This window comes from Dromiciops gliroides, chromosome 2, assembly GCF_019393635.1.
Source record: "Dromiciops gliroides isolate mDroGli1 chromosome 2, mDroGli1.pri, whole genome shotgun sequence".
In the NCBI taxonomy this organism is placed as follows: Eukaryota; Metazoa; Chordata; class Mammalia; order Microbiotheria; family Microbiotheriidae; genus Dromiciops; species Dromiciops gliroides.
In genome coordinates, this window is record NC_057862.1 from 108,310,447 (window position 1) to 108,331,063 (window position 20,617).

At 39.0% G+C, this 20,617-nt stretch overlaps 1 protein-coding gene across 1 annotated transcript; it reads right to left on the reverse strand.

Annotated features, from left to right (window-relative positions):
- Positions 1-411: 411 nt before the first annotated feature.
- LOC122743171 (glutathione S-transferase omega-1-like) lies at positions 412-14,072 on the reverse strand. Its single transcript, XM_043987938.1, is given in 8 exon segments — positions 412-645; positions 2,909-3,015; positions 6,647-6,748; positions 7,892-7,911; positions 7,914-7,995; positions 7,998-8,112; positions 12,713-12,821; positions 13,998-14,072. Coding segments are annotated over 8 exon segments (723 nt in total). The 5' UTR covers positions 14,032-14,072; the 3' UTR covers positions 412-491.
- Positions 14,073-20,617: the final 6,545 nt, after the last annotated feature.

Sequence of the window (20,617 nt, forward strand, 5' to 3'; positions counted from 1 at the left end):
CAAATTCTTAACTATTAATACAATAAACTGTAATAAACTATTCAACTACCCCCCCCAGTGTTTTTTTTTTAATTAGAAAGGAGTTCCATTGGTAAAGATAAGATAAATTCAGTTACAGTTATGGGTTTGAGTTGATAACCAGCAACACATTGAAGTAATTCAGGCATTAAGAGATAAGGGACCAAAATTTAGAAAATATTGATTTGAGAGTCATCATAGTCTGTGTAGAGCTGATAGTGCAAGCTCACTGAAGGAATAAAGCTATCCAGAGAAAGGCCTTGTGGGACATGCAGAGAGGAAGCATTCAGCAAAGGCAACAGAATCAGTGTAAAGGAGATGATGGATATGAGAACAATCTGCAAATAATAATAATAATAATAATAATAATAATAATAATAATGCAATACTACATATAGCATATAATTTTTATTAAGTATGGAGAAAAACCCAGAGAACAAGATGTAGCACCTTTTCTGCTGATCACTCTCCCCTCACAGACCATAATCACAGGCCTCAGGACTGTTCTGAAAATAGAGATCAATGAAATTTTTAGCAGCTTTCTCTTCCATAAGCAGGGCTGTTACTGTAGCATCCTTCTTCATGGCTGCTATCCAGAGCTTAAGTTTCGAAGTGTGGTCCACACAGCTGAGAAAAGATTTCAAAACAAAACAAAACAAGGTGTTACTTGCCTGAAATAGGAAGGCACCACAAAATTTCCCATTTATTAATGTTTTTACTTTGCAGTTTCATTTGTATTTTCCATTATAACCTTTTAAAAATACTTCCTCACCCTAAACAAAATCCATGGCCACCTTGGCCAGTACTGAGAAATGTGAGGGGAGCAGTATTGTTGTGGGGATTCTTTAGACTAGATGGAACCTGCAGCCTCTTCTGAGTCTGAAATTCTGTGTTTTTCTCATGCCAATGCTGGGTGAAGAGGTGTTAGGAATGTTTCATTTAGACCCCTACTCCATTCCAATCAGTATTAATCAGATATTTTACATAAATCATATATGGATAATTAGATAAGATAGTCCTTACAGTAGGCCTCAATCTTTAATCCATCATTCACCACATGTTCACCAGTTATGAAGCTCACTTGCACAACCACAAGAATGCTGATAAAGATTTCTCCATTCTGTTTTGCTTTTAAATTCCAAGTCCAAACCCAGTGTGGGTGGGATGCTTTAATTCTTTGGAAAGTCTCCCAACTTATTTTTGTACCTCCAGACCACTCTTTCTCTTGTCCCACAAGCAGGTGACCATCTTATGACCAATTAGTCAGCAGAGGTATCCCATGATTCATCCAACCCATGCCCCCCTTGCTGATATACCATTTTTTGGCCAAGGCATTGTTTTTGGCTCTCAAAACAAGGCCTATCCACCAATGGAATTTTGAAATTTGTATTGTTTCTCCAGTGTCCAGGTATCGAACCTAGTGTCAATCCCTATGAAAACAAGGTCCTGGAGACCAGGAGGTCTCAGATCTAGGAAGATCTGAAGTCCTCTTCATTAGAGGGGGCCGTGGACCCTTTAATAAAATGCTACTGGCTTGGAGCTCTGCCTCAGTGACTTTTTCTTGCAGAATGGATAATTTCTGACCCTACAGCAGAAGAATAAGTTAATTCCTTCTTCCTTACTTTCCTTTTCAAATTGTCCTTTTCCTGCCATCACTCAGCAAACTCCTCCTCCTTTGAGGTTTACTACATCTTTCTGGATTCTCTGAGTCCAAACTTTGTCTTCATTATCTACAGACCTCCAGGCCATTCTACCTCCTTTCAGTAACCATCTCATGGTCTTCATTCACACTCCAACTCCTGCCCTGGTGCTTGGGGATTCCAGCATGTGCATCAAGGTCCCCATAAACACACTGATCTCACAGCTCTTCAGCCTCCTAAACTTCCACAAATTCCATTTTCATTCTGTCTTGGCTGTGTGACCTTATATAGAATAAGTACTTAATAAATGATTGCTCAATTTAACTGAATGATAGATTTATTAATAGAATGTCAAAACTAGAAGGAACTTTACAATGAAGAAATTAAGGTACAGAGAGATGAACTTAATTGTTCGAGGCCACATAACTAATTAGTGTCAGAGCCAAATGTGTATATGTCTAACATTCTTACCATTAACTTAAAAATTATTTTTAAAATCTTAGGAACATATAATAAGTCCACCCAGGATGTTAGATATAGCCCATCTTTAAAGACCACTTTATAGTACTATAAACAAAAGCAAATAATTCTTATGAAAACAGTTAAGAAGAAAACCAAAATGACAAGGAGTCATAGCATGCTGAATTTCAATCACTTTGCAATATGAGCTGTTTGGATAGGGTGGTATGAAAAAAATATAAAACATTATCAAAGGGTGAATGGATATCTACTCTTGCTTTAGGGAACTAAGCTGTTGCTGTTCTTCGTTTTGGAAGAGGACTAATGATATCATGAGTTGTGGCTTGACTTGCACACACGTATTGGATTTAAGTGAGGCAAAGTTGTGCAGTATTCAGCCTCATTCTGGGCGTACAACCTGTGATCACTGGAGACTACCCTTGCATTGTTAACCAGAAGAATACTAAGTTATTGTTTTTGTTTTTGTTTTGTTTTTGCAGGGCAATGAGGGTTAAGTGACTTTCCCAAGGTCACACAGCCAGTAAATGTCAAGTGTCTGAGGCCAAACCTGAACTCAGGTCCTCCTGAATCCAAGGGCCGTTGCTTTATCCACTGCGCCACCTAGCTGCCCCAGTACTAAGTTACTTTAAAAGCTTACTTCACTTCTTAACACCCTAATCCTCCTCCTCCTCCTCCTCCCAAAAAAGATTAGATAATTTGAGATTAAATTATTTCAAATACCATCCTCTAGAACACCAAGAAATTCACCACAAAATGGTCAACTCTCTTACTCTGATATCCCAAATAATCCCAGACGTTCAAACCAGGGCCAAATGAGGTAATCAATCATGGATATACTGTTCCCACCAAAGAAGGTTGTCTTCTGACGAGTAAGAACCTGAAAAATTAGACACAAAAAAGAAGTTCTTTTTGTGCTCGTTCAGCTACTTAGAGACATCGGAGGAAGTGCTAATAAATTTAGTCCAGACAAAAGAGAGAGAAGAGGGCTTTCACTGTCTTCCAGGCCTGGCTTTTTGATGTATTCTTTGCCTAGTTGAGCCCTCTAACCTAAGTTAGGATTTGTTGACTGCTCAACAGGTTAGTCACATTAAAAGTAAACAATCCTTGGATTTCTAGATGGAGCAAACAGGTCAACACCAACAGACAACAAAAAAATAATATGAAGTAACACTTGATTTAATGCTGAGATGAATGTTAAAAAAAAAAAAAACAAACAAAAACAGGAGTATATATGCCTGAGATTTAAGAAGTTAAATGACTAGTTAATTTGGGAATGTGATATTGCTAAATTTCTACCAAAATGAGGGTGGAGGGGGAACTGAGATAATTACCTGATTAAGAAAAAAAAACACTTTGGTTCATGTGACTTGTAATTTCTTTTTAAAAAACTAGACCTGTGACTTCACTGGTATTCCTGGTGAGGAATTTCCTCTCTCAGTGTTAATTAGTTCCTCTTCTACTACATAGGGTCTTAGAGTTACCCATGACCAGTGGGGTACCAGTAAATGTTTAATGACCAGCTCCCCACAAGTTTAATCTACATTATTACCATTTTCTCTATCACATTCTTAAGCCTAGACAACAATAAACAAACAACCAAACAAACAAATGAACAAACAAACAAATGACTGAAGCCCTGGTTTGATGCCAGCATTTGCTGGTTTCTGAAAATTTCCCTCCCAAACTGGTTCCAGCTGACTCCCCAGCTCCCTGCCTAAGATACTGAGATGAAGTGACTTGCCCAGCCTTACACTGCCAGTATGTGCTAAAGACTACACTTGAACCCAGGTCTTTCTGACTCCTACACCAAGTCTCAATCTACTTATATTTGCTCAATATGTATACTCAACTTACTATATATATTTGCTTAAACTTTTCACTTTGATTGTATGGGCTATAGGTTCTTCTATGGCAACCTGTCTAGTCTGCCAGTCAACAAAGTGCATTTGCTAGGGAGCAGGGCAGAAGAATTCAGCATTGTTCAGAACACGGGTAACTGAGACAGATGGATGCTCCACTGCAGAGGGTATCTTAACTATAATGAAGGCTTTTAACTCATATCTTGAATGAATGAATGAAAAAGTCTTTATTAAATGTCTACTATGTACGAGGCAATGTGCTAAGCACTAGGGGACACAGAGATTTAAAAATTCTAATGGTGAAAAGAACATACGTAAGGAAGAGGTGACCAGGGAAGGGAGTTTTGTTCTGAGAAAGCAAAAGGGAAGAAGTGCAGACAATGAGGTGTCCTGACTGGCTGGCCAAATGGGGTATGGAGCTGAAACAAGGTTTGGTTTCTAGAGCCAATCAAGTAAATATCGTGGGCTAAATGGGGGTATTTTGAACATACTCAATCACTAATCAATTAGGAGCAGCCAGGTGGCATAGTGGCTGGATCGCTGGGCTTGGAATCAGGAAGACTCATCTTCACGAGTTCAAATCTGGCCTCAGACACTTTACTAACTGTGTGACCCTGGGCAAGTCATTTACCCCTGTTTGCCTTAGTTCTTTGTCTGTAAAATGAGTTGGAGAAAGGAAATGGCAAATCACTGCAGTATCTTTGCCAAGAAAACTCCAAATAGGGTCATGAAGGGACAGACCCAACTGAACAACAACAGTCAATTAGGATGGGCTAGGACCATAGGGTGGGAGCTTTATTTTGAAGATAAAAGTCTTGCTTATAATAATTTTACCTTAGCAAATATTTTGCCGAGGGAAGGGGTAAAAACAGAAGATAAGTGGGAAGATCACCTTGGTGATAACAGGTCAGCGTTCAACTTGAATGGATTCTGAGAGAAATGGCCTGTGGCCAGGGAAGGAGTGAGAAGGAAAGTTAGGTGGAACACAGAATTATGAAGAAACATGGTTCAAAGAATTCTAATTCACAGATGAGAGTTCTTGGCAAGAATATCACTTTTAGTTCTACTCATTTGTAAATATGTCATTAAATATAAGCCACTTCTAAGTTAGACCAATTCCCAAGTATTCCTTAAGTAAGCTAGCTAATAATGGATGTTAATAATAAACTAGGCTGGTTAATAAAAGATGACCAGCTACTGTAGTTGAACAAACAGTTATCTAATTTCCTAGAGTTTCTGTTTAAGTGAAAGTCTAAAATATGAATTTAAGTTTCAGTCCCATTTCTTTCCACTGGTATACTCCATTTCTGACTGTTTAAATTTAAATACACTTGTACCTTCAATGCATTTCTATGCTATTTTTAATTTGTTTGTGTAGTTATTTGTGAATGAATTATAGCCTCTCGCAGTTAATTATAAGCTCTATTAGGAAAGGGAATATGTTTAATCAAAATTTTTCATTTTCTACAATACCGAGTAGACTGCTCTATAATGTCCTTTTTTTTTTTTTTGCAGGCAATGGGGGTTAAGTGACTTGCCCAGGGTCACACAGCTAGTAAGTGCCAAGTGTCTGAGGCTGGATTTGAACTCAGGTCCTCCTGAATCCAGGGCCAGTGCTTTATCCACTGCGCCAGCTAGCTGCCCCCAATAGTATGTCCTTTACTAAATGTTTGTTGAATTGTATTAAATTGATCTCTCCTAACCTAAAAATTAAAGAGAAGAATGTTGAATTCCTATCTACCTCAAATGGATATTATAAGATTATCTATTTCTTTAACAAATTTAAAATGTGTTTATTATATAAATTGATTTCATGGAAAATTAAACGTTTATAAATAACAAATTTAACTTTAATGAATATATCAAGCATCTCTGATTTCTAGCACAGATCACAACAGGTCAATAAGTTGATAGGTAAATCTTTAAAAGATGCCAGAGAGGGGCAGCCAGGTGGTGCAGTGGATAAAGCACCGGCTCTGGATTCAGGAGGACCTGAGTTCAAATCCAACCTCAGATACTTGACACTTACTAGCTATGTGACCCTGGGCAAGTCACTTAACCCTCACTGCCCCACCCCCACCCCCCAAAAAATTGCTGGAGAACATAATACTTGCATATGGCCACAGAGCTTGGATCAGAAGTGGTTAGATCTTCTTGAATACAAGTCCAGTACTCTATACACGATGTCATATTGCCTTTTCTAGCAGAGACGAGGAAGGATCTTTAGCATCAATTCTTTAGGGTCATTTGGATTTTGTTATAAACATTACCAGAAACTAACTATAACTGATTTTGTAAAAACAGTATGCACTCATAAAATGCTTTTCATTTTTCAGAGCAAATCCTCATCATATTTTTCCACAATACAACTCTTAAAATTTCCCTTAGCTGAGTAAAAGACTATCAGAAAAGATTTCATTTTTTTCCTAAGTCACTCACATTAAGGTTTAAAAGAAAAAATTCTCAATGACTGAAATCAGTGCCATGAAACTATCCTATAGGAAGGGAAGAAAGAAATGTCAATGTAGAAAAAAAGGGAAAGACAGAGGAAAATTAGGCCTTGCAAGAAGAAAACCAGAACAGTGAGGTGGCTCCTGCACATCATTTACTCGATTATGCTGGATACAAGAGACACAGTCCATTCTTTACCTCCTCCAGGCTGCTGAACACCATACGCAATTCTGCTTTCTGAGTGGAATAGTCTTCTCCATTCCTTGCCGCTATCAAAGAATTCTTACACAAAGTTGGTACCTAAATAGAGAAACAAGTTTTAGCAAATAAAGTTCCAGGGTTAGTATATGTTGGACTTTCACCTAAAAATATAGTAGACCCCCCCCCATCCCTTCTCATCTTGATCCTTGAGTATGTCATTGACTTTACAGATTTTACACACACTCTTTAAGCAACTCTTTGTTTCTGGGGCTGCCAAGCTACATTTCATAGCTGAAGGCAGTACTTGAACCCAGACTGGTAAAGGCAGAAGGTCTTTTGTTATGAATTTAATTTACCTAAGCACAACTCTCTCATCTCAATATAAAGATCCCCAGTCTTAATCTTGAACTTAAGGGAACAAAATTAATGGATATATTACATGTATGTGTGTATATGTGTATACACATATACATACATATGTACATGCATATATTGATTTATTCACACAGAGAGAAATATGCTATGTTACTGAGAAGAAATGAAACACAACAGCCTTTGATATAAGCAACTATATTTTATAGCAACATGCCTTTTCAATGGGACTTTAGGTTTTTTTTGCCACGCTCAACAGTGGTTTTTTATCTTGCCACTTTTCATTCCCCGCTTTTTCCCTTCTATTCCCTTCTACAAACTCAGTTTCCTCTATCATATCATCCTCATCTTGTTTAGATAGTTAGCCTTCCAATAAAAGATAGTCCTTCCCTTTTCATGAGTTTCCACTAACCCCATGGTCTTTCCATCTTAATGTAGTTCCTAAATCTGTCTGATAGTCCTTTTAAAACCTATATCTTCCAGTTCGTACATAATAATTGTTAAATTACTGGGTTGAAACATTCCTTTCTCAAGATATAAAATACCTAATTCTAATATTTACTACATATAAACTACCATGTTAAGGTATAACACTTCAGAAATGTAACCTAAGACCACTAGTCTCAATGTATAAAACACATAATTGTCAGCCATATTTTGTTTAGACACATCTATATTATGATGATGCTATTTCCTTTTGCAACATTCTAAATACTTGTTGAATTACTGGTTTATGAACACAGTTTAACAAAATTATGAGCATATGTCTATTTTTAGCCCTCACTTCAGTTCCAAATAACTGGGCAACCAACATCACTATTGACATGGTTTGAAAGGGGAAAAAGCAAGGATTTCTTTTATATACTTCACCTTAGAGAACAACTCAAAATCATCTTCTGAAAAGCTTTCTCATAGGGATCCTCTGGGAACAACTTCCCTGGGTAGGCTTCATCCAGATACTCACAAGGTGATAAGAAGATTCATTGACTAGTTGACCTTTACTGGTCTCCAGAACTGGTACCAGACCAAAGGGATTCTTCTTAAAGAACCACTCAGGTTTGTTTTTCAGGTTAATATTGACAATTTCATGCCTGAAAGAGAGAAGGAAAAGAGTTTTAAAAGGATAAAATGTTTAAAGTAGTTAGTATTTGTTTGTTTATAGTGCTTTAAGGTCTACAAATCATTTTGCATATTATCGTGTATTTTATTAACTATGTAGCTGCATCTACACCCCAAGATATGGAAATCAAGATAGCTTATTCACTAGTTGATCAAAGTCTACTAAGTAAGCTCTAGGTCATATACTTATGAGGCATACATTTGAACTAGATCTACTTCTACCATATAGAGTGTGAAAAGAACTAGCTGTATACAACTTCATTTTGCTTAAAGAAATGGAGTTGAGGATGCTGAAGAATAATTTTGAAAATCTAATTCTTTGGTGAATTTTCTCTCTAATTAAATTCCTTTGCTTTGGCTCAATATTTGGGTTTCCAACAAAGCAAGAAGTTTATGAAATCCACATTCTATTCAAAATACAATTAGACCTTTATAGTATCTTTTCTAAGGGATTTTTACAGATAGCAGGAGAAAGTTATATTTGGATCATAATTAAAGTTTTACTTATATCAAGAATACATTTGGGGGGCAGCTAGGTGGAGCAGTGGATAAAGCACCGGCCCTGGATTCAGGAGTACCTGAGTTCAAATCCAGCCTCACACTTGACACTTACTAGCTGTGTGACCCTGGGCAAGTCATTTAACCCCCATTGCCCCTGCAAAAAAAAAAAAAGAAGAAGAAGAAGAATACATTTGGGCAACTAAGTGGTCTAGTGGATAGAGTGCTGGGCCTGCAGTCAGGAAGACTCAAGTTTGGAGTGAGCACTTACTATCTGTGTGACCCTGAGCAAGCCTGTTTACCTGTTTCCTCATCTGTACAATGAGACAAAGGAAACAGCAAACCACTCCAGTATCTTTGCCAAGAAAATCCTAAATGGGGTCATGAAGAGTTGGACATGACTGAAATGACTGAACAACAACTTTACTAATTATCTTCGTGATTTTGAATAAATCACATACTGGGTCTTAGTTTCCTCATTTCCTACAGCTAGACTAAATGAACTCAGATTTATTAGAGCTTCAAATATATGGCAGTGTACCCAAAGTACTAGTGAGCACTTTCTCAAGGTAAAAATTTTACTTTGTGATTTAAGGTGGGGGAACCTCATAGGACATTCATTTTAGCAATTCCACACAGTGAACCAAGAAGTTAGACCATCAGCTACAGACAGCAGTTGGAAGTTGTATCTTTCAGTGAAAAGGGTTTTTATTTGCGATGGATTTTCTTTAGAACAACCCTGTGAGGTCCAAAATGTTGATGGTGTTATCTATTTTACATATGAAGAAAACTCAGGTTCACTGATGTTAGGCAATTTACCAATGATCACAGAGCCAGTAAGTGTCTGAGTTGGGCCTTGAATGGCAATCATAAGATAGTAGATTGTTCCTTCCCATTTGTAATATGACTAGAACTCTGCTAGTTTTGTGACAGACTCAAGAGGATAAGACGCGGTCTTTGCCCTCAAGAAGCTTACATTATAATTGGGGAAACAATACATCAAACAATAAGAACGCCCATAAAATGATGAGGACCATCTGCCACAGGAGGAAATAGGCAGTAAAGGGAAGTGTAGGAAGGGTCAGGAAACCTGGATCCTAGTTCTGGATCTGCAGAAAAGCATGACTTTGCACAATTTTCACTATTTTCATCCCACATCCTTATCTTTAGAAGTGGGGGAGGGTTTATAAGAATACAAACAACACAGATAAGGGCTCCTAATTTGCCAAGAGCTACTGGGAAAATTGGAAAGAAATTTGACAGAAAACAGGCTTAAACCAGTATCTCTTGCACTTCATACTATAATAAGCGTCAAATAAATGTTATCTAAGTAAAAAAAAAAACCCATAAACAAATCATAAAACAAATTAGAGAAGGAAGAACTACCTTTTCAACTGGTTTGGAGAGAAGTAAATCAAACAAGGGACACAAAAGATGACTATAAAGAAAATCAAATATACAAAATTTAAAAGCTTTTACATGAAAAACAAAGTAACTCATCTAGAATTTGAAGAGCTATCAAGTGGGAAATCAAACATTTTTATATTAAAGATATAAAGGAAAATGATGCAAACATATTACTAAGGCAGTTCCCAAAGAAATGTAATTTTGAAAAAAAATGCAAACTATCAAGGACCATTGACAATCCTCCAACTTACTATAATAAAAGAATGTAATTTAAGACAATTGGGATTCTACTTCATACCCCTCGAACTGATTAAAGTTATAAAAGATGAAAGAGCCAATGGCTATGGGAAGACAAGCATACTAATTCATTGTTTGTGTAGCTGTGTTTAACTGTTCTGGACAATGAGTTGGAATTATGTGAGAAATATTACTGAGCTAATATTCATATCCTTTGACCTAGCTGACTTACAAGGTACTATATATCTCATGGAGGTAAATAACAAGGAGAGGTTCTTTATATAAGAAAGCATTCATTAGAGTACTTTTTGTAATAACAAAAAACAGGAAACAGAATGGGGGCCTACTGACTGGGGAATGGCTGAACCACTTGTGGTACACGAATGTAACAGAATATCTTTGCACTTTAAGAAATGACAAATATAAGGAATTCAGAGAAACAAGGGAAAGCTTGTATGAACAGAAAAGAGTAGGAGGAAAACAACGTAGACAGCTATGATAATGTAAATGAAAATAAGACCAAAAGGCATCAGAATCTAGACTGAAAAGCAAGACCAAGCTTGGTTCGAAGGGAAAGGACCAAAGATGAAACAGATTTCTTGCCCCTGGAAAAGAGGTAGTACACTAAGGGTATAGAGTGTTGCGTATGCTGACATAAGTTCACTGCCTTTGGTTGGTTTTACTTATCTGTTGTTCCTTGTTGTAAGGGAGGGTGCTGGGATAAGTGATTACCATATAAAAAACAAAAGTCAACAATAAAGTATTAAAAAAAAAGGAGAGTTCCCCCACAAAAAAACATCCTGAACATCATCTGGTCTTGTTTCCTAAGGCATTTTGGCCTAGATAATAAATCTGTATAATTCAGACCAAAAAAAATTATGTATGTTTATGCATACCAACCTTCATGGTAGGGAATGTCATTTTCTAATCTTTTAGTTGAAGATAACCAACTTTATCTTTTTTTTAATGACAGCATTATTTGGGGTTTTCTATTCAGACACTGAAAGAATCTTCATGTTAATAGGCCTAAAAAGGATGATTTATCTGACATTTCAGTAGTTGATATCAGTCTGACTGCATCTTTCTATACAGTATAATAGCTTCTAAAATATCAGTAATCTTTTAAGTAACCTGGCAAGAAAACTATGCAATACAGTTCAAATGTGACAATTCATGAACAGATAGCTTGATAGCATTGACTTTCTGACTTTGAATTCATCTAATATGTTAAAAGAAGGGACCAAATATATACTGCTTTGGCTACTTATACAAGGTATCCCAAAAGACTTAGTGCAGTTAGTTATTTATGTTTGTGTTGTTGGAGTGCAGTAATAATAGTATAGCTACCATTCAGAATACTTGAAACCCATTGAAACGAAAATGTCCAGAACTGATTTTATCCTCTAGCATAAAACAGCTTGAAATCTACATAGCCAGCCTGCTCTGGTGAGAAATCATTGTTTTATCATTTATTGAACATTATTTTTGGTTTTGCCTATTTCAAAAATAAATTTATTATGTTAAATATGGCTGTGTTTACATATGTACAAATAGAATCAGAGACATGTGCAAGATCAAACAGTCTGTAGCAGTTGCCTCAAGAGAAGACACTGGTATTTTTAGGTTTTTTGTTTCCTTTGGGTCTATCTAGATTGGCCCACAGGAAATGAAATTAGCCTTCTTTCATTTACATCCAGTATTGCTGAACCAGCTTATGTCACTTTCCAAATAATATGACCAAGGAACCACAATCATACCAAAGTTACTCATCCCAAAACTGTCATATCAATCAGTTATGAATTTATAACATATCATTCCTTTATTAGCTATTGCTAATGTCCAAGGATTGTATTGTTTGTGGTGCTTGTGTTGATCAGACCACTGTTACAAAATGAATTTCCTATTATTTCCTCTAATATTGTACTCAAGTATTTTCAATAAAATTATGTTGCAAATTGGAAAAAAGTAGCAATAAAAGGAGGGGCTTAGACTCAATGACTTCTAAGGCCCTTTATCTGTCTGCTGTTTTTTAGGGTGGCAGAGTTTGGAAATCATCTTGCTAATGGGTGATTTATTTCACCAGTCAACTGTTTACTAAACTCAATCCCTCCTGCTAAGGCCCTTTATCTGTCTGCTGTTTTTTAGGGTGGCAGAGTTTGGAAATCATCTTGCTAATGGGTGATTTATTTCACCAGTCAACTGTTTACTAAACTCAATCCCTCCTGGGGTTGCTGTGAGAGCAATGAGTTATGTAGGGCTGCAAAGTGCTCTGCAAATGCAACTCCACGCCAGAACTTTCCCACCTTTCCCAAGTGTTCCAATCTGATTTTGTAATTAATAAAAGGCATTTGGAGTCCTTAGGTCATTTTTGCTTGTTCCCACCATTGCTTTAAGGTTTGCTTAAGGAACTAAAGTGGTCTTTGTTCTTACTTGATTCCTTTGGCCTTCAGGACAAGCAGAGTTCTCTGGGCAAAGGGGCAGAATCTCATGCTGTAGACACGGATGACTCCATCTGGTACTGGACCCGGGGGAGAACTTCCTGCAAGAGTGACAGGCTGATTATTATTCTGGAGAGAGCCCTATCAGCCACTCATACTTCATAGCTCTCCTGCAGAGAGGGGACCCCAAAATAATTTTTTTTTGCCAAGTCTTGTCATTTTTACTTTTGCAGCATCTTTCATACACATCCACTTCTCTCCACACTGTTGCTACTGTGGTATAGACCTTCAATGCCTCAAGCCTGGTCTACTACAATTAATTGTTGATCTCCTTGGCTCAAGTCTCTCCCCACTCCAGTTCATCCACTTAAATGCCCAAGGGATCTTCAAACAGCACACACCACATCACTCCCTTATTCAATAAACTCCAGTGACTCTCTATTACTTCTAGGATCAAGCATAAAATCTTAAAGCCCTTCACAACTGGGTCCCTTCCTCTCTAGTCTTATGGTCGTATATTACATACTTCTTATACTGTAAGATCCAGTGATACTGACCTTCTTGTTCCTCAAACAGGGCATTTCCTCTCCAGTCTCCTTACTCCAAGTGTTTTCAGGCCAAATTCTTTCCTCTGCAAGAGGCCTTTTCCTGTTTCCTCCCCCCCACCCCACCCCCTCATTCCCAATTTTTTCCCTCTAAGATGTACCTTGTATACAAATTCTAAGTACAGAGTTGGTTTTGCATGTTGTCTCCCTTCTTAAAATGCGAGCTCAAGGCAGAGACTGTTTTGGCTTTTCTTGGCATCCCCAGGGCTTAGAACAGTGTCGTCCCCCCCCTGCCCCCGCACAGAAGTAGCAAATGCCGAAGGTGTGTTGTCTGACCACTACGTGAAACAGAAATCCCCCTTTCTTTATCCCCTAAAGAGCTAATGCAGGAAGAAGTTTGAGAGGCAATAGGATTCAGTGGAAAGTACGCAGAATCAAGAGTCGGGGACCTGGGTTTGAATTCTACCTCTGATACTACGGGAGAGACCAGGGGCAAATCACCAAGCTTCACCGCGCCTCGGGTTTCCCCTCGGCCTCTGCGTTTCCTTCCGGCTCTAGAGCTGCAGCCGGGGGCTGTGTTGGGACCCATTATCCCTGCTCTCTGCGATCAGCCCCAGAACATTGGTGCTCTGCCCCTCCCCTCATGGGAAAGGAATCAGACAAAGGCTCTTTTATAGCGGTTTCTGACAGTACACCATACCCTAGGCTCCCAGGCCTTAGCTGAGGACTCACCTTTCCCCAGGCTCCTACGTGAGTCTTGGGACATTATTCTTCCCTCTGAACAGAACTTCTTTCCGCAAGGTTCCAGGCTTATTCAGGAAGGAACGGCTCCGTAGGCTGTTCCTTCACTATTCCCTCAAATCAATCGAAGGGCCGGACTTTAAGTTCAGATGGGGGTGGGGAACGGGGAACAGAGAGAGGTCCTGTGACCTGGGGAGGAGGAGAGGGAAAAGGAATAAGGAAATGACGGGAAGGAGGGAGAGGAAGAAAGAGAGGGGGGGGGCGGGGAGAGAGAGAGAGAGAGAGAGAGAGAGAGAGAGAGAGAGAGAGAGAGAGAGAGAGAGAGAGAGAGAGAGAGAGAGAGAGAAAGAGAGTATAAATTAAGTGATTACTATTTCCTGGGATATTGTATCTGTGATTTCATGAGTATAGGGTATTTCCAGATAAGGACACTCTGTTGCAATGCAAACGGGCACCTTCTCTGAGGTTTCCAGTCTTAAACTACCTAGAGCCGGGTGTCTTTAACTTTTTCCACTCGCGATTCCTTTTCGTCCGAGAAATTTTTACGCGACCCCGGGTATATACGTATATAAACTAGGTATACATAACCTTTTACCGTTGTAAAATTTTTTGCGACCCCTTTTGGAGTCGCAACCCACAATTTAAGAAGCTGGGGTCTGGGGCAGCTAGATGGCGCAGTGGATAGAGCACTGGCTCTGGAGTCAGGAGTACCTGAGTTCAAATCCGGCCTCAGACACATAACATAATACTTACTAGCTGTGTGACCCTGGGCAAGTCACTTAACCCCAATTGCCTCACTTAAAAAAAAAAAAAAGAGAAGCTGGGGCCTAGAGCACGAAGAGGTTAAGTGACTAGCCCGGGGTCACAGACTACTATGTATGCAAGGTGCGACTTCAACTCTAGCTTTCGCAACCGATCTAAGACATGTTGTCTATGTTGCTTCTCATTTACAAATTGTAAAACGTCCATCTATGTGCAGTCTTAGAGTTTACAAAATGCTTTCTCTTAACTCCCCCCCCTTTACTGTGAATTTAACCTGCTTATTTCAATATACAAAGAGGAAAAAGAATTGTATATGAAACTGTGATCTTCTATTACCTATAATTTGTTTTTAAGGGCATATTAAATTTAATTTGATAGTAACAAAACTTCCCGGCTTGGCTGAGTTCCCCTCTGAACTCCCTTCTGCTCTCTGGATATTTTAAAATGTTTTGATGCTCTTCCTTCCTTCCTTCCTACCTTCCTTCCTTCCTTCCTCCCTCCCTTCCTCCTTTTCTTCCTTCTTTCCTCTTCCTTCCTCTCCCTTCCTTCCTCTTCTCTTCCTTCCCTTCCTTCCCTCCCTCTACTCCTTCCTCTCCTTCCCTTCTTTATTCCTTCTTTCCTTCCTTTTTTCCTTTCTCTTTATTCTCTTTTTTTTGCATCACTATCATTACTCACCTACTAACCAAATGCAACTTCAACCCCACCATCAGATAGAAGCCGTTCCTTGCCACAAGTATAATCAAGAAAAATGGGATGGTGTGTGAGAATGTCAATCTCATTTTGAACCTACAGAAGGCTTCTTCACAATGGTGAGAAATAGGGGAATAATTTGTAGGGGAACAAGGGCTGAATTTGGAGTCTGGGGATCTGGCTGCAGTTCTGGTTCTGTTACTTGTCATTCAGCTTTGCTGTTTCTCAATTTCCTTTTCTGTAAAATAAAAAGGGTTGGACTAGCCCAGGAGTGCTTAGTTTGAGCTCCAGACTCCTAGCCCTACCCCCATGGGTTTATGGATAGATTTCTGGGAGTCCATGAATTTGGATGGGAAAAAAATTACATTTGTATTTTCACTAAGTTCCAACTGAAATTTAATATTTGCTAATTACTTTTATTCGATTACTTTAATACATGATTCTGAGAAGTAGTCTCTAGGTTTTATCAGATCATGACCAAAGGAGTTCAGGGCACAAAAGGAAAAAAAAATGGACCTTGGACTAGTTGATTTTAAAGGTCCCTTCTGAGAATTAATTATTGAGACTATGAAGTACCATCACCCCCATTTTACAAGAATCTTGGTGACTTGCCCAAGGCCTCAAAGTAGTGGAACCAGGTCAGTTGACTCTAAGCACAGTATTCTTTCCCTTGCCCTTCTGCATCTTCTGTTCTCTCTCTCTCTCTCTCTCTCTCTCTCTCTCTCTCTCTCTCTCTCTCTCTCTCTCTCTCTCTCTCTCTCTCGGTGAAGCAATTGGGATAAAGTGATTTGCCCAGGGTCACACAGCTAATGTCAAGTGTTTGAGGTCAGATTTGAACTCAGGTCCTCCTGACTCCAAGGCAGGTGCTCTATCTACTGTGCCACCTGCCTCTCCTTCTGCATCTTCTGACCTGAGGTTCAGTATTCTTTACATTCTACCATACAGCTGCTCTTTAAAAAGAAGGTGTAGGGTAGCTAGGTGGCGCAGTGGGTAAATCACCAGCCCTGGAGTCAGGAGGACCTGAGTTCAAATTTGACCTCAGACACTTGACACTTATTAGCTGTGTGACCCTGGGCAAGTCACTTAATCCTCATTGCCCAGAAAAGAAAAAGTGAAAAGAAGGTGCTAAGGTGACAGGAGATCCAGTCCAAGGTCCACATCATATCAGATGGACATAGTAATTAATTGTATTTAGCTTAACTGTCTTCAGAGAATTGAAAAACTGAATTGTTTTCCTGTTCATAGTCAGATATTTTGTGTGCTTCTAGAGGTAAGAACTAAGACCAGTAAGTATACATTACATAGACACAGATTTTGGTATTTTTTTTTCTTGTGTACATTTAATTTTTTCCCCAACTTTTTTTGACATTTTTATTTCAAGTTTTGAGTTCCAACTTATCCCTTCCTCCTTCCCCTACCCCCTCCCTTAAACAGTAAGCAATCAGATATAGGTTATACATGTGCAATTATGTAAAAACATTCCTATATTAGTCATTTTGTACAAAAAGACTCAAATAAAAGAAAAAAATGAAAGAAAGTGAAAATAGCACAATTCAGTCTGTGTTCAATCAATATCAGATCATTAGTCCTTTGGGATTGTCTTAGATCATGTATTGCTGAGAATAAGTCAGTCACAGTTCTTCCTTAAACAATATTGCTGTTACTATGTAAAATCTTCTGCTGGTTCAGTTCACTATGCATCAGTTCATGTCAGTCTTTCCAGGTTTTTCTGAAATCATCCTGCTTGTCATTTAGCATAATAATATTCCATTACAATCATATACCACAGCTTTTTAAGCCATTCCCCAATTGATGGGCATCCTTTTGATTTCCAATTCTTAGCTACCACAATAAGAGATGCTATAAATATTTGTATAAATAATCCCTTTTTTCAGATGTCTTTGGGATATACACCTAGTAGTGGTATTGTTGGATCAAAAGCTATGTACAATTTTATAGTTCTTTGCTTCTTTTCTAGTAGTTAAGGCTTAAAAAAAAAACAACCTGTGAATATTGGGTTATTCTTGAATAAAAATTTTCTGCCACCTGAAATACAATTGAATCTATTTTGTAAAAGTGGTATATTCTTAAGTGATTAAAAATTGCTAAAGCTTTCTGGTAATTATGATAGATGTAGCCTATAGTGTCATAGATTAGAAAAACCTATATAAAAACCTTTCACGCACTTTATATGCTAGAGAAACAATTTCCTTTTACCTAGAGTTTCCTCTCTCTAACTTATACCTTTTCTTTAAGATTCTCTATATGTGAACATTTTAATGCTTATAGTCCTGCAAGCTAGAAATGTTCAGTTTCCTGACAGATTAGGGCTTTCTCACCCATGATGTCAGGAATGAGAATAAAATCAGACCCTCTCAGAGGGTATCTTTATAAAATACCTGGCCCTCTTCATCCTCCCTGAGTTGTCCTGAAGCATGAAGTAAAGATGGACCAAGGAGTCTTACCCACAGAAGTGGTGAAAGTTTGATACAGCCATGTCACGAGTCCTGGAAACAGCCTCTCAAAAACTGTTCTGGTCTCCCTCTTCCTGCTATTTCCTGAAAACCATCATGCCAGAGGTTTTCAGGACATCCCTGGTCATATCTCTTCCCTGTTCCACTTTGGAAGTGTCAGTCTTGGTTCTGATATGGAACATCATTGGACTGCTACAGTTTATAAGTATTACCATAAACCCTGGTGATAAGCATCCATATTTGTTGCAGTAGTTGTGGGGGTGTCAGCTTGTTACCTAAATTTTTTGGAGGGGGTGGATTCCTATTATCTTCCCTTGGTTACCCCCTGCATCACTGTTCCATGCTCTCCTTGGTAACTGAAGTTAACCCAAAGTGCTTTCCCATAAAGTCACCAAGTAAAATAGTTTATGGCTTTCACCATTGATGGCTGATTCCTGTGCAAAACCTTAGCAATAGACTTCAATAGTAGATTTTATTTCTCTATTTAATTTAATACCTAGGCATATGTTCTGAGGTAAGAATTTTTAACCTTTCTTTGAAACACCATTTCTTAGGAGACAGAAAAATAGCTTATACTGAGTAGTGCTTTAGGTTACAAAAACCTCTACATACATGAATATATTTTATCCAAAACCCTGTGAAATTGGCTGGTCAGTTATTATCTTCATTTTACAAATAAGGAAACTGAGGCTCAGAGAGGTTGAGTGGTTTGCCCATGGCTACCCAGCTAGTATATGGGAGAGTCAGACTCAAACATATCTTCTTAGCATAGTGCTGACTTTTAAGGTTTAGAGTTTAAATCAGCATTACTCAATCTATATCTTCTTGTATTTATCTTTGTTGCCTTTACCACAGACTACAATTAGGGCAAGTTCTTACAGGGTCCCAGATTAGGTCTTCTCTCTCTCTCTCTCTCTCTCTCTCTCTCTCTCTCTCTCTCTCTCTCTCTCTCTCTCTCTCTCTCTCTCTGGTTTCAGAAGGAGCACTATTATTTTGGGAATGGGGTTTCTCATTTTCTTTTTAAAAAATAAACATTTCTATTTAAAGTTTTGAGTTCTAAATTCTATCCCTCCACTCCCTTCCTTCTCCACTCCCTGAAGCAGTAAGCAATCAGATATGTTATACATGTGCAATTATGTAAAACATTTCCATATTAGTCTTTGTACAAGAAAACTCGAATAAAAGGAAAAAATGAAAGAAATTGAAAAATAGCATGTTTCAGTGTACGTTTCATCATTAGTCCTTTGGGATTGTCTTGGATTGTATTGCTAAGGATAGCTAGGCCATCCACAGTTGATCCTTCCTTAATTAGCAGTGTGATCTCTGGGATAATAGGGAAGTACACAGGTAGCTTTTGTATGATTCCTCCAAGATACTCTACCATTTCCTCTGCTACTGCCATCTCTTAAGCCAAGAGGCTGCTATCATTAGGGCTGAGGCAGAAATGGGTTCCTGGAACTCTCTTTTTGAGCCATATTAACGAGCAAATGCAGCTCTTCACGTTTCAGTCCAAAGGCAGTATTAGTTTCTGGGAAGTAGGACGAGAGTGGGAACGAGAATTTTGTAAGCAGTGTCGGCTCTCTTATAAGGAGAAGGGGTGGTGGATCCTTTTATGAGAGTCCATCCAACCCAAGGGTCGTAACCAAACAAATTATTTTGGGGAGCTCCTGAGTTAGAATCTGCAGGATGAATACTAATGTCAAAGATATGAAAAAGTGAGAGCGGGGTGAAGAAGAATCCAGAAAGTCAGAGAGAGCAAGACAAGAGTCCAGGAAGTGCTGGAGGAAGGGGGCAGGGAACGTAGAACAGAGACAAGAATCTCGGAGCTTTGAACTGCAATTTGGGATTGACTAATTCCAGAAAGGACGTGGGGAGTAGCGGGGGGCTAGAGTGGAGGAGCAAGGAAAGAGCGGGGCTGCAGGAGAGGAAGGGGGGGGGTGCTGAGGGGGAGAAGGGAGGGAGGAGAAGCGGGAGATCGGAGGGCCTGGGCTGGACTTTTGAGGATGGCGGTGACCCAGGGGAATTTGGAGAAAGAATTCTCTTTTCCCTATCATCACCTCTTTTCCTGGTCCCACTTCCTTACTTCTCTGGGACAGTCCATGGCCGGACCGATCACTACTTTCGTGTGCTATCAGTGAGATGAGTGAGGAAAAGGTTTCCATTTTTCTGCCCCTGAGAGAGCCTCTTAACAAGTCCAAGAGTCCCTTGAAGTTTTCTTCTCCGCACTAAGGCAGTGTTTCGAATAACACAGCCCTTCTGACTTCAGTCCTTTCTGGACTCTCCCCCTCCCTCCTCCACTGGTCTGCGCATGTCCAATTGACCCAATCAGCTGATTGTCAGTTGCTGTTGTAACCCTCACGCCTCACCTCCCAACATTCCTCTTAACACACACACACACTAACATACAGCCAAATTGAACCACCTGGCACTCCCCCAATTCCTCACCTGAATGCTTAATGCCTGGAATACCTCAGGCCCCTCCGGCCCTTGCCTGGACCCCACCTTCGATCTGTCTCTGCTTTTTAACTCTTATCTCCTCTGTCTGAGATGTCCAGATATCCCCCCCCACCCCCCCAATCAGCTTGGGTTTCCAAAGCCCCTTCCTGTTCTTTACAGTAACTGGAAACAAGAGTTTGTGCCTAGTAAGCCGGGGATGGCTAAACAAATGTGGGTACTTGACTGTAA